Below are 13,010 nucleotides of genomic sequence, written 5' to 3' on the forward strand. Positions count from 1 at the left end.
CCAATGCACAAAATGTGGTTTCTTACACGTCCGCAAAAGGCGAACACTTTAAAGATGATATCACAATAAGTATCCAAACAGCTCGATTTTTTTTTTTTTTGGTCGCAAAAGTGGACCCAAAAAGTCGTTCTCGCTCGCATAATACAGGAATAACACAAAAACGCCCAGTTTTAAAGGAAAGTTGGGGATGTGTATATCCTACTTTCAAATGTTTTCCCGATTAACATCATTTAATTCATTCAAGGCGCGTTTTGTAGCCCAATTGAGTTGTTCTAGGACGCAGTCCCTTTAAGCTAAAGTAAAATCAGTGTGCCTAGTACATGGTGCCATTTTCAAGAAAAAAAAGGATTGGTCATCATTTCCGCGAGATGGCTATATAGACTCAACCATCGCTAGAGAAAAAATAAAGGTTTTTTTTTTTCAAAAATACTGGCTGATATCAAGCCCCATTTGACTGAATCTAATTTAGTTAGCAAACCGGTTACATATCCGTCAATGGGAATGATTTCTCCCAAGTAACAAACTGGGGATCATTCCACAAGAGGGTGCACGTCACTTAAATGTATTAATGAACATTTTTGAAAGGGATTAAGAAAAGAGGCTTTCAAAGGAAATTTATTGCCACAAGATTAATAAAATTGCATTTTCACAGATTCCTCCCGCCCAAAAAAAGTATATCGACTGAGCTGGAATAAAAAAAAAATTGTTGGTTAATAGACATATTCATATTAAGTGTACCAAGTTTCCTTGAATCGGCAAAAACCACCCATTTTTGTGTGTGCGAAGAGTGTTCATTAGCGTCGATCTGGTTATCATCATTTGTTCCAGGCGACACCGATAGAGAAAACATGTACCTTAATACAGTCTTGGATTCGCCCTAGATTTCATTTCGTGCTGGTCAACAGTGTATGTTGTTTCCTAGCTCCGAAAGTTTCAACTAATGTGATTGAAACATAAATTATACGTAAAGCCTTATCATTAATTATTTGACACCCAGAAATTTGCCACCCAAATAATCCATCATGAAACAGGGTGACCGTTTTAGCCGATTTTCTGCTCACTTTGACCGAATTTTTGTTTTAAAAAAACGAGTTTGACAGAAAATTTGAAAGAATGGATTTTTGGCAGATTTCTGACAGAATTCTGCAAAAATGGTTATTTGACAGAAAAACAGCAAATTTGAAGAAAAAAAATGTACGTTTGTTTAAAAAAGCTTCAATCATGCAATCTTTTCAAGCAAAAACCCCTGCATAATGGGACAGGTTGGCTGGTCTATGTGCTGAGGTTCACTGGGAAACGGACCTCGTCGTGGCTGGATCCGCGTTTTGCCCAAAATTTACCAATACTTTCACAACATCTTTATGTAACTAGATTGTTTATTATGTAATTTGAATCTTAATCAAGGCAATACTACCAATCTGCATGTGATTTTAAGTGTTTATAGTGTATTTTGAGTAATTCTATGGAATTTGGCTAATTTTTGTTAAATCTGACAGATTTTGGATGTGCGTTTAGCAGAATTTGGCTCTGACCTTACGGTCACCCTGCACAGGAACGTTTACAAACTATAACATTTCTGAACAAGGCACAGATCCAGATTAACCCGTTGAATTATTCCATTTGTATAACTATTCAAGTTGCCAATTCGCAGGAAATTCAAAGATAAAAAAGTGGACTTTTTTCTTTCCTCGGAGCAATTTGTTTATACAGACGGTTTTGTATAGACCATTATAGTTTAAATAGTATGACTTGCCACCTGATTAACAGTTTATTCAAAAATTGATAAACAATGGTTTCATTTCAATTACTGCAAATGTTATTAAAGGGAATATACAACATTTGCAAACATCGAAAAATAAAATTACCAAGTTTTTGCGAAATACCTTAATAGGATATTGGTAAATGACAGTCTAAAGCATCCTGTAAAATTATGGCACCTGGTATACTGTCATTTTCAAGAAAAGTGGTATTTTTGTATCAATTTCCAACGCTGATCGGCCAATCAGCGGTGGAAACAACTGGCTTTTTTTCAAATACTGGCCCCAATTGACCATTGCACTTGTTTGCAATCGATTACAAACCTATGAACGGGTACGAGCCAGCTAGACTGATTCCCTGACCTTACAATTCCCCAATGTATGTAAACTGCTCTGTTTCTTCTTACATGGAGTCAGGGAACCAGACTACAGGAAAATGATAGTTTTTCTTGGTTTTTATAGCATTTTCGAACCCAAAACCTCCAAAAAGTCAGTGTAACTATATTTGCTTTATATTTCCAACCCCCCAATTCCATCCATTTCTGAAAATTACAGCAAAAGCAAATGATGTATATTCCCTTTAATTGATTGCTCCAATTGCAAATCAAAGACATGTACAAATTCAACTTAAATATGATTAACATGCTACAGTAAAGCGGAAGTAGAAACAAAAATTGAATCATAAAAAAAAAATCAAACCATGTTTTTCTCAAGAACGATTTATTATAAATGCCATCATATTAATACTATGAAAAAAAGAACCGTGCATTGATCTGAATTCGTGAAAACTGCATACATTTGAAAGTTTAAGTAAACTAAATCTTGTTGCATTTGGCCGGGAAAAGTAGGTGCACATTATAGATAGGCCTACCGTAGGCCCCTGTGCGTCTTTATTGTTCATACAGGCCCATATCATACTTCCATAAACAGTTACATGCTACTTGCATTTAATATAATTTTGTATTATGTCGACAGCCATTTTGTGCAGTTATTACGGCTCGTTGTGTGTGTCTGTAGATGCTGTTTGTTGGTGTTTCAGTGACTGACTCTTCTGAACGCCTGGTCGTTGTATGGAAAGTCCCGACCAGACTGCATTGAAAAAGTCCCTGTTCCAGTCATTGACCAAAATGAATTGCCGTATAGGCTTATAGCTCAAGGCGTCGCGGTACAGGCTGCTACATAACTGCGTAAATCGGCCCATCGACAGAGGGCGCCAATTTTGTTTACAAGAATGCATCCTCTCAATGCAGTATATGGGATCAAAATAGAATTCGCTTGGAATCGACTCCAGGCGCGCCGGGTATAACTCGAAAAGGAATCGATTAAATGTGGGAGTTGGGAGCTGGATGGAAACAGAAAACAAGCGACAACATTCTTTTGTTTTGACCGAGAGTTTAAAGTTACATTATTTTCTGTCATATGGCGCCTACTTGTATTCCCAGAAAGACGTTTGGATATAATAGTTTTAAACAATTATACCAGAACAGAAACGTTGACGACTAGTGACGAACCTATTCAAAATCGGTTTTTCTAAACTATTGTGATTTTTTGACAGTTAATTTTTGTCCTCTACATGTACACAATCTACCCAATTTCAAGACACATCCTTGAACCGTTTGTGTTTGTTAAAAAAAACGCTAATTACGTCGTATGGTGAACGTGTGGTAACTCAGTTTTTCATTGCAACAACATAACACTGAGATCTCGATTCGCTACTGTCGTCTATATTGATTTTATATATTTCTGTGTTCAATTAAGTATATATTCAGTAATTATTATCTCCTTAATGAAAACGAAGTCACTGCAGTTAAGCTATTTTATCAGAATGGAATATGGCATCAGTAATGCAGTTATTTTCTTTGGAGGGAGGGAAGAAATGTATAGACCTACTAAACCGCGATTTGAAAAATCGACATTTCAAAGGCATATAATTATAGGATCATTGGAATAAACCACAAAACGTAACCAAGCGAATTATATAATAAACAGGATTACTATAGGATTAAAGATTGTAGCGGTACTAAACACCCTGTAATACTAATCGTCAGGCCTGCTGTTCTTTAAACGCAATCAAGAACTGCATGTGATTTCAAACGATCAGCCAGTTGACTGATTTTTGGAATAAAGAGTGCCGTTGACGAAATCACGAACTGCATGAGATTTCAAACTATCAGCCAGTTGACTGATTTTTGGATTAAAGTGTGTCGTTGACGAAATCACGAACTGTATGCGATTTCAAACGATCAGCCAGTTTATTGATTTTTGGATTAAAGTGTGTCGTTGACGAAATCACGAACTGTATGCGATTTCAAACGATCAGCCAGTTGACTGATTTTTGGATTAAAGAGTGTCGTTGACGAAATCACGAACTGTATGCGATTTCAAACGATCAGCCAGTTGACTGATTTTTGGATTAAAGAGTGTCGTTGACGAAATCACGAACTGTATGCGATTTCAAACATCAGCTAGTTGACTGATTTTTGGCCTTAATGAATGCCGTTGACAAAAACAGGAACTGTATATTTGATTTCAAACGATTAGCCAGTTGACTGATTTTTTTATTAAAGAGTGAAGTTGACGAAATGAGGAACTGTATGTGATTTCAGACGATCAGCCAGTTGACTGTTTTTTTGCTTAAAGAGTGAAGTTGACCAACTCGTGATTCGTGATCACCAGGTTGCGCAAGTCAGGTTGTTCACCTATTTCTCGAAAAGCGTAATATCCACTGAGATGCAATTTCATAAGACTGGTCAGGTTTGGAACATTTTCTTTGCATTTTGAGTGGCGTTATTATTGGAAACAAACTATGCTTCAGAAGCACATGCCTTTAAAAACGTGATTTCAATCGTTGTTTTTCTCGCAGGTAAAGAATGCCGGGAAAATCCCCCTGCGTCCCCTGCGGGTGATGGGGAAATGAAGGACGATCCTCCTGCGTATTCACCCCCAGCGCAGCAGCAGGGCGATCCGCTGCAGCGAGCTTATCCTCTTCAGCAAATCTACCCACCCCAACTGGTGTACCCTACCCAGCAAATCTACCCTGGGCAACAGGTATACAAGGGCGTGAAGTTCCGTGGTGTATTTATTTATTTATTTATTTATGTAGTACTCCTCGGGAACGTTTAGTAACGCGCCTATCAACTCCCCCCCCCCCCCACCCTTATCCCCAACTTTCTCAGGCTGCCCCACCCACGACGTGGGGATTGTCACTTTTGAAGTGACAAAATCCCCACCCCTCGGGCAAATGTAAGTAACAATCCCCGCTCATGCACCGACATACATACGTGGGGCACACTAGTGATTGCCTTCACATGTAGTACGCCTATGTTAAAGGGAATATACAACATTTGAAAACATCGAAAAACAAAACTACTAAATTTTTACGAAAAACCTTACTAGGATGTAGGTAAATGACAGTCTAAAGCATCCTGTAAAATTATGGCACCTGGTGTGAAGTCATTTTCAAGAAAAGTGGTATTTTTGTATAAATTTCCAACGGTGGTCGGCCGACCATTGTTGAAAAAAACCCCGACTATTTGTCAACTACAGCTCCAAATTTACCATTTTTTCAGTCCAAATTTTGTTGCTATTGGATTCATGTTCATGAACGGGTGCAGGCCAGCTAGACTGGTTCCCTTACCTTACAATTTTTCCGGCATCCATAAATTGATCAAGTTTATTCTTAGTGGAGTCTGGGAACCAGACTACTTAACCATTTTTGTTTTTCTTGGTTTTCCAGCATTTTCGAAAACAAAACTTTAAACATGTCAGTGTGAAAATATTTGATCTATTATACTAACCCTCAAATACTTTATTTCTGAAAATTACAGCAAAAGCCAATGATGTACATTCCCTTTAATAATGTAATTTGAGTGACCAAAAATCCTCACCCTGGGGCCTGAAAAACTTGACCAAATCCCGACATCGGACTGGGGGGGGGGGGGTGGGGGAAACATTTGATAGGCGCATTATAGCAAACATTTCGATTGCATTTTACAATCAAATAAAGAGAAATAACGGGAAAACAGACATCTCACTTTGTCGTTAAATGTTCATAAAGGTGCGCATGCGAGAGTGTCACAATACATTTTAGAATCACAAACAATGCAATACATAGGACTTTTTGTACATCGATTGTACCGTTTTATCAAATTTTACAACGATATGATAAAATAACCGTTTACCAATCGTCTTTGTGTTATAACTTTTGTAACGGCACATTTGAAGAATTTAGTTGAGGGCGCTACAGTTTTTTGGCTGGTTATTAAGTATTATGCTAAATAAAACTATCTGGGGTAATCAAAAGGCACATTCATATTTAAGGTCTACGTAAAAGCAGGGTGGACAATTTGTCATTTGTCATAAACAAAGGAAAAGGGAACAGGAACAAAAGAAAATCCTCGATTTACACCATAAACAAACGTGCCAGCGTATGTGTTCTACATGACCCCCGGGGACCGACACACAAAGTAAAAAGAACAGATCATTTTAGTCCTCGGGAGTTGGGTCTTTTGTTGGAATCGGTCCTCTGCAGTAAGTTTGTGTGCTTAGTCTATGGGAGAGAGATATATTCCACGTACAAAAAGGAAACACAAAGCATTGTCCTCGAGAGTAAAGTAAAACAAGAGTGTGTGTTTAGTAGCGCCCATTGGCTAAGCCCGTAAACTTGTACTACTTCCGGTTCCAATGGTGCCAGGCTACACCGTGCAGTAAGTGTGGTATAAGTTGAATTGACGTCACATCTACGAATCAGGTAGTCCTTTCTCAGGGTACGCCATCTTGAAAGTCAAAGCGAGGCATACATGTACATTATTTAAAAGCAAGTAAACATGGCGGCGTAAATGTGTACGATAAACGAGTGACCGTTCGCAAAGTTACATTCAATTGACACTCTTATAAATAGATGGAAAGCTCAATTTCCCCGAAACATTTCAGGTAGGTCACCTTTCATTGTGTGATAAAGCCCCGAACTAGTGGCGGAGCTGAATTTCCTGTGTGAGAAAGTTTAACATATACATTTTGAGTTGAAATTGGACCTGTTGATGGTACTGTGGCGGAACCTATTGTGCTCTTGTCCGCCAAGTCGAGCAAAACGCAAGAAAAGGGGACACACAGGCGGGATATAGCGGACTCTTCGGGCATGCAACCAGCCCCACCTCTTACCATACCTGCCACTGGTCGTCTCCCACCATAGACAAGCACAGCTTTACAAAATGTATAACAATTACCCAGCCCTGGCATCTAGCCAAGCCCTACCCGCGTAAGTGAACAACAGAACCCCACTTAAACAACCGATTTATAGAACTTATTTCCGGAGCGCGCGCCAGCGCAGCCATACCCCCAAACCAGGTCAGCGCACCTGTGGCCAATGCGCCAACAATGCGCCGTCGGACCCCTCCGGCGGCGGCTATGAACCAAAGCCACAGCAAAAGTGCTACATAAACAAAGTACTTACATTTTAAAACAGTTTAAGACTATCCGTGAATTGTCATTCTCACTTGACCTGTCATTTCCCAGAAGTAAAGAGGAACTGGAGCCCGTACAAACAAATCAGCGAAAATTCGCTCTAGCAAGTTTCATGAAAACAAAAAGTCGCGTACCCCGACTCGTTTATGTGCCCTACGTCGAGACAATCACCGGCACCCGTCTACTCATCAAATGGGCAGGTATCTCGATGGGCTCGTCCATTATGCAAGGGGGGGGAAATGACTGGTCCTGTGCGACTTACTTTTCGCGGGTAACCTCCAAATGTAAGTGGCTACTAAACAGGTGCAACAGACACTAGAAATTGGGACAAGAGAAATTAGACATTCTTGACCTTTCTTTGCCGGTGGCTCTACGCGTATTAAACTAGCGATGACAAGGACTTTTCGTGACCTATCTAGAATGTTGCTTGATGTTTTCACAAAATTTGAGCTATCCATCCATTTACAATCTGCTGTGTATACTTTGCAAGAGACACTCGGCCACTCTACGCATTATTTACGCCGCCATGTTCGTTTGCATTCTATGCCTCGCTTTTAGTTTCAAAACCACGAACTACTAACGAAACTTTGCTTAATTTCATCTGCAGGTCGGGTATCCATCGCCAGTAGCTTACAACCAAGTAGCCTACAACCGCCAGCGAGGCGCCATAATCTTGGTAATTTCACCCTTAATTAAATCGTGTAGCAAAGCAAGTAAAGCTGGCCCTTTAACCGGCAAAATTCTTTGTTCAATTGTTGCAAAAGGCTTTTCAGTTGTGGAGGCCTTAACACAATGGGCCGGATTCAGCCCATTCATTGGCGTGACGGGGTAATCCTGTTGCAAACGTGTCAGCCAAGGTTAGACTTTCTAAAAGCAAGTCTTGGTCACAAATGACATTCACTTGAATCACTACAAGCATTTAATTACATAAACATGTGGTTCTTGTCAGAGGGGGCTGGTGTTTGGCTATGATTTTCATCTTTATGGAGCATATTATTATACTCTTGTATAAAATTAAGCGGAAAATGCCATTGAAATCCGTTCATGTAAACCAGAGATCTAAACGATTATAAAAGGCTATGGGTTTTCCCATATTCCAATGGGATGTGATTTACACAGTTAACTTAATTTATTTACATCAGAGTGAAAAGGCCCATGACAGTCAGTTGCACTGATATCACTAACTATGCAAATCCCACTGGAATGGGTGAAAAACCATAGCCTTTTACTCTGGTTTGCATGAATGGATTTCCATGGCAGTTTCACTGCGTATACGCAAGAACATAATTGTTATGCTCAATCAAGATTAAATAATCATGCTATCTAGTCTTTGAAAAATTAAATAATATCTGCTTGCACAACTTTTTTTGAGACACCATGTAGTTCAAACAACGCTAAAGGGGCACTCACGATGTTTTTTTGGCTATATGTTTGATGAGAATATCTTCATTTTAGAGCACAATGGCACAGCGTAAAATACGCACGGGAGCAACTGTCTTCCACCTCTCCCTCTTTGATCGTTGATGGCGTTGGTATACGCGTCCTTAACTACCACGCGTATCATTTGTTTTTAATTATCTTTGACCAGACGGCCTCAAGCCCAAATGTAATTGTGCGTAGCCATGTTACCAAGATGCCTAACAACTACATGGGGTTGTCCATCTTCGTCACCCTCTGCTGTTGTCTTCCGTTTGGGGTAGTTGCGATGATGAAGGCGTCTAAGGTAAGAGCGCCATCTGTCGTTTGTTGCCATGATCCAGTTCGGTATTCGAACTGCGCGTTTGCACATCAACACCGTTTTTATATGATTATATTTAAAAGGCCAGCTTAAGATGAGGGCGACGATAACCAAATCTTCTATGGCATTTGAAAATGTGCTTGCATAATTCATGAACAAAGTCAAACCTGAAGAGAATAAAACTGGGGTGGGGAAATGTCAATAATAATCAAATGTCAAACATAAAAAACCACAAACATCCACCAACGTCAGCCTGAAATATCTGATGTTTAGTCACAAAATACCAAAAGCGACTTTCAACGATTACCTTGAACTGTTGACTTCTTTATGTATACATACCAAAAGAAGGCTTGTGTTTAATCTCAAAGTACTTTGATAATTAAGAAAGCATGACTTGTCTCAACAATAGCCCGCACAAATGGGCTTTTAATATAAGTTAAACGCCCTCTGTAGGTGGCGGCAGTGCAAACAACTGACAAAATGTTAAAGATCACTTGGCCTTTTTGGAGCTAATTGATTGCAAATACAGTAAACCCTGAGCGCTATTTAAGACGTGGCTGGCAGCAGATCTTTGCCAAACGTTGCATATTAACACCCTCGTTGTGTAAGAAAGAGGCCTTTTATTAAGTCTTTGGTAGCGGTGGTTGATTATTTTGTATTTGCAACAATCCAATGATATATTTGGAAATATTCATAATTTACAACCCCTCATTAATTCCGCTTTATCTGATGGTGGGTCGTTGATCACAGTGTCGATGAATCATTCGTCCCAACCCACGGCCCAGCCGCACGGGTAAACATAGAATTTCTATTCCACGTTAAATAGAAGTTTCATTGCACGGTCATACGATTGGTGGCTCTGACCAATCAGATGGCGAGGATTGATTCAGGTTTGCTGTATAAAACAAATACAGAATGCATAACATTCGTGCAATGGAAAGAATAATTTCATTCGGTGACTGATGGAGTGTTCCATTCCACACGGTTCGTGAAAAAGGAACATTCAATCTGTCACTACTCATTATTTTTTTGCAACGTCGGCCTTTCATGCTTATACCCCTTGTTTATATATGCTATGTGGTGCGATCTCAGGCAATAGCTGAGTCTTTCAATCAGCTATCCTGAGCTACAAAATCAAACTGTGGGCTACACTTTATATTCAGGAACGAAAAAAAAACTGGGGGACAAACGATGTGATACCCCCACTTTAAAAAGTACTCTCAATGTCGTCTCCCCCCCCCCCCACCCCACCGATTGAAGCCCATGCCGGAGACGTGCATTCCTGACGTGCCATAGAAGTCTGGTTGCATTTTCCTGTAATGTACAGTATATTTTACAGGATAGGCCTCCTGTCGCTCGTTGCTACCTTTTTTGTCTCGTCGCGCGCACCATCTCTGTCTCGTCGCGCGCCCGCTGTCTCGTCGCTTTTTAATTTTAGTAAAAGTATGGCAGAATCCTAATAATAATTGTTGTCTTATGTGCAAAAAATGCTCTCCCTCTTTTCCCCTTCTCTTTTCTTAAAGGGAATGTACAACATTTGCAAACATCGTAAAACAGAACTAACATTTTTTTAACGAAATACCTTACAAGGATGTTGGTAAATGACAGTTTAAAGCATCTTGTAAAATTATGCCACCTGGTATGAAGTCATTTTCAAGAAAATGGTATTTTTGCGCACATTTCAAACGAGGGTCGGCTGACCACCTTTGGAAAAGCCTAACTATTTTTCAAGTACTACTCCGAATTTACCATTTTTTCCCAGTCCAAATTGTGTTCGCTATAAATTGATTACATGTTCATGAACGGGTGCAGGCCAGCAAGACTGCTTGTAATTGTACATTTGTCCATTTCACCTTTAGTGGAGTCAGGGAACCAGACTACTTGAAATTTTAGTTTTTCTTGGTTTTTCCAGTATTTTCCAACACAACACCCTAAAACATGTCAGTGTAACAAAATTTGATATATAATACAAATCCCTAAAATAGTTTATTTCTGAAACTCACAGCAAAAGCCAAATATGTACATTCCCTTCAAGTCTCTTTCCCTCCATATGTCTGGGAAGGGGCGTGCGCCCCCATGCTCCCCCTGAATCCGTCCCTGATGGGTGCACTAAACCAATTCAAACCCCGTTGAAAAGAGTGTAAAATCAACAAAGTTCAGGGCCAAATAACATGCAAGCCGACATCACTGGGTTTCCCAAACAAAAATTAAGTTACTGTCTTGTACTTCATCTTTTCATTTCTTTTCAATTTTGGGCAGACTAGCAGATTCATTTTTAAATATTCACACCATAACAAAATCACTATCCGAAAAGTGATAGTTCCCAAGCCTGCATGTAGCCGTTTTACAAGTGGCATCCTTCCACTTTCTCAGGCAAATAGGACCCATTTTCAACCGTAATTTTATCAAGCCTGCCCTCAGATGGAAGCCCAAAAACTAGGGAGTTGATCCTTGGCTACATTTACACAATTCCACGGTTTTTAAAGCCAAACGGTCTCCGTTTTCAAAAGAAACAGTGGTGTCACTTTTTATGCTAATCAGCTCGCGTCGAAATTCTCACTTGAATTAGTTCACTGCACCCTGATGAGAAACTACAGCCATCTTGAAAAGACTCCAAAATAGGCCTTTCTTTTGTTTGTAAACATTGGCGCCATTTTGTATGGGCTGCTGTAAGCGCATAATTTGAAGCCGTGGTTGGCAACATATTTTTCCAAAAAAGTCCACATAACGCCATCAACACATAGTAAAAATGCATATGTAGGAATTATTTTGTAGCTTTGTTGAAAAATGTTGTATTTTCAAGTATCAAATAATATTTTGGTGATCTGTAATAACTCTTCTTCATATTTGCAGTGTACAGTTGGACCTTCTATAGTTTTTCAGGCCGTGGTTGGCAAAAAATGCAGTTTGCCAACCAAGCGCAGAAAGGTCTCTACCCTAGTCCTAAATTGTGCTGTGTCTTGTCTACGCAGGTCAAGGCTCGCTGGGCTGAGGGAGATATCAGAGGCGCGCATTTGTCATCCAAGGATGCCAAGATGTGGTCCACGTCCGGTCTGGTTATTGGGGTCATCTGGATCATCGTCTGTACCTTCGTTGGTTTTTACTTCTATACAGTCATACCCGCATTGTCCGACTGATACCAGACCACAGTAGTGCCGTTGCGCGTGAAGCGCCCTCACCGAGGACGATAACGATATACGTAACTTCAACATTTATTTCATGTTGGTAAAAAATATACATTTGCAGCAATAACATGTAATATTCATAATAGTGTGTATTCAATTACAATTATTTGCACAAGTACTTAATTGATTAATTAATCGGCTAATTACCAACATGTGGGGATAACAATGAAGCAAAAGCTTTTAAGCTTAGCCTATTCCTAAACATACAAAAATAACATAAAACTACCAAACACGAGTACATTACCTGCACGGGACATAATTTTACGAAAATAATATATACAGACCGAGAAACAAATATCATTTGTTTTTCGTTCTATTGTTTGGGTCTGCATATATTATTTTCGTATTAAATTCATAAACGGCGCCTCACATTGAAGCAGCCATTGACAAGTTCATCTCTTATACTTTAACTTTAATAAGACAATAATAACGGGCCTATTATATTAAAGGTAAATATGTGGTGTTAATTTTTGAAACCTCGATCACAGTTTACCAAAAATGCATTTAGGCTTAATAAAGATTTGTTTGTATATCAACTCTTAACGTAATTTTTGTTATTCTCATAATTGCGATCAATTTCCATACAGTTGTAAATAATATCGTCTGTTTTGTGGTAAACGCTTAAAAGCTGCTTAAGTTTGCACTGCTAACCAATTTATGGAACTCCCTCTTAAGCAGAAAAAAATGCCCATCAACAGTGAGTTGAGAACCGGTATATTTAAACAAATATTCATAAATTATTCATAAATACCTAAGACAGTTTACCCATTTTTGTTGGTCGAGAGCCCGTCACGTTGCCGGTTGTAAACGGTGGATAAAGACAATGGGTTGATCTTTAACACTCTTGCAGTGTCACATGCAATTTAG

General features: G+C 39.3%; 1 protein-coding gene across 1 annotated transcript; it reads left to right on the plus strand.

Annotated features, from left to right (window-relative positions):
• The first annotated feature begins 4,474 nt into the window (after positions 1 to 4,474).
• On the plus strand, positions 4,475 to 12,686 carry LOC119725870 (proline-rich transmembrane protein 1-like). The gene is made up of 4 exons (XM_038197462.1): positions 4,475 to 4,805; positions 7,828 to 7,896; positions 8,809 to 8,943; positions 11,931 to 12,686. The coding sequence occupies exons 1-4, from the start codon at positions 4,671 to 4,673 to the stop codon at positions 12,093 to 12,095; spliced, it is 504 nt and encodes a 167-aa protein (XP_038053390.1). The 5' UTR covers positions 4,475 to 4,670; the 3' UTR covers positions 12,096 to 12,686.
• Positions 12,687 to 13,010: the final 324 nt, after the last annotated feature.

The sequence above is a fragment of the Patiria miniata genome, unplaced genomic scaffold (genome assembly GCF_015706575.1).
Source record: "Patiria miniata isolate m_02_andy unplaced genomic scaffold, ASM1570657v1 HiC_scaffold_19, whole genome shotgun sequence".
NCBI classification, from domain to species: domain Eukaryota; kingdom Metazoa; phylum Echinodermata; class Asteroidea; order Valvatida; family Asterinidae; genus Patiria; species Patiria miniata.

Excerpts from the sequence above, each read along its gene's own strand:
- LOC119725870 (XM_038197462.1), top strand. The coding sequence starts at position 4,671 with ATGAAGGACGATCCTCCTGCGTATTCACCCCCAGCGCAGCAGCAGGGC. Across the intron at positions 7,897-8,808 it reads AGCGAGGCGCCATAATCTTG|ACGGCCTCAAGCCCAAATGT; the intron begins GTAATTTCACCC and ends ATCTTTGACCAG. Across the intron at positions 8,944-11,930 it reads CGATGATGAAGGCGTCTAAG|GTCAAGGCTCGCTGGGCTGA; the intron begins GTAAGAGCGCCA and ends TTGTCTACGCAG.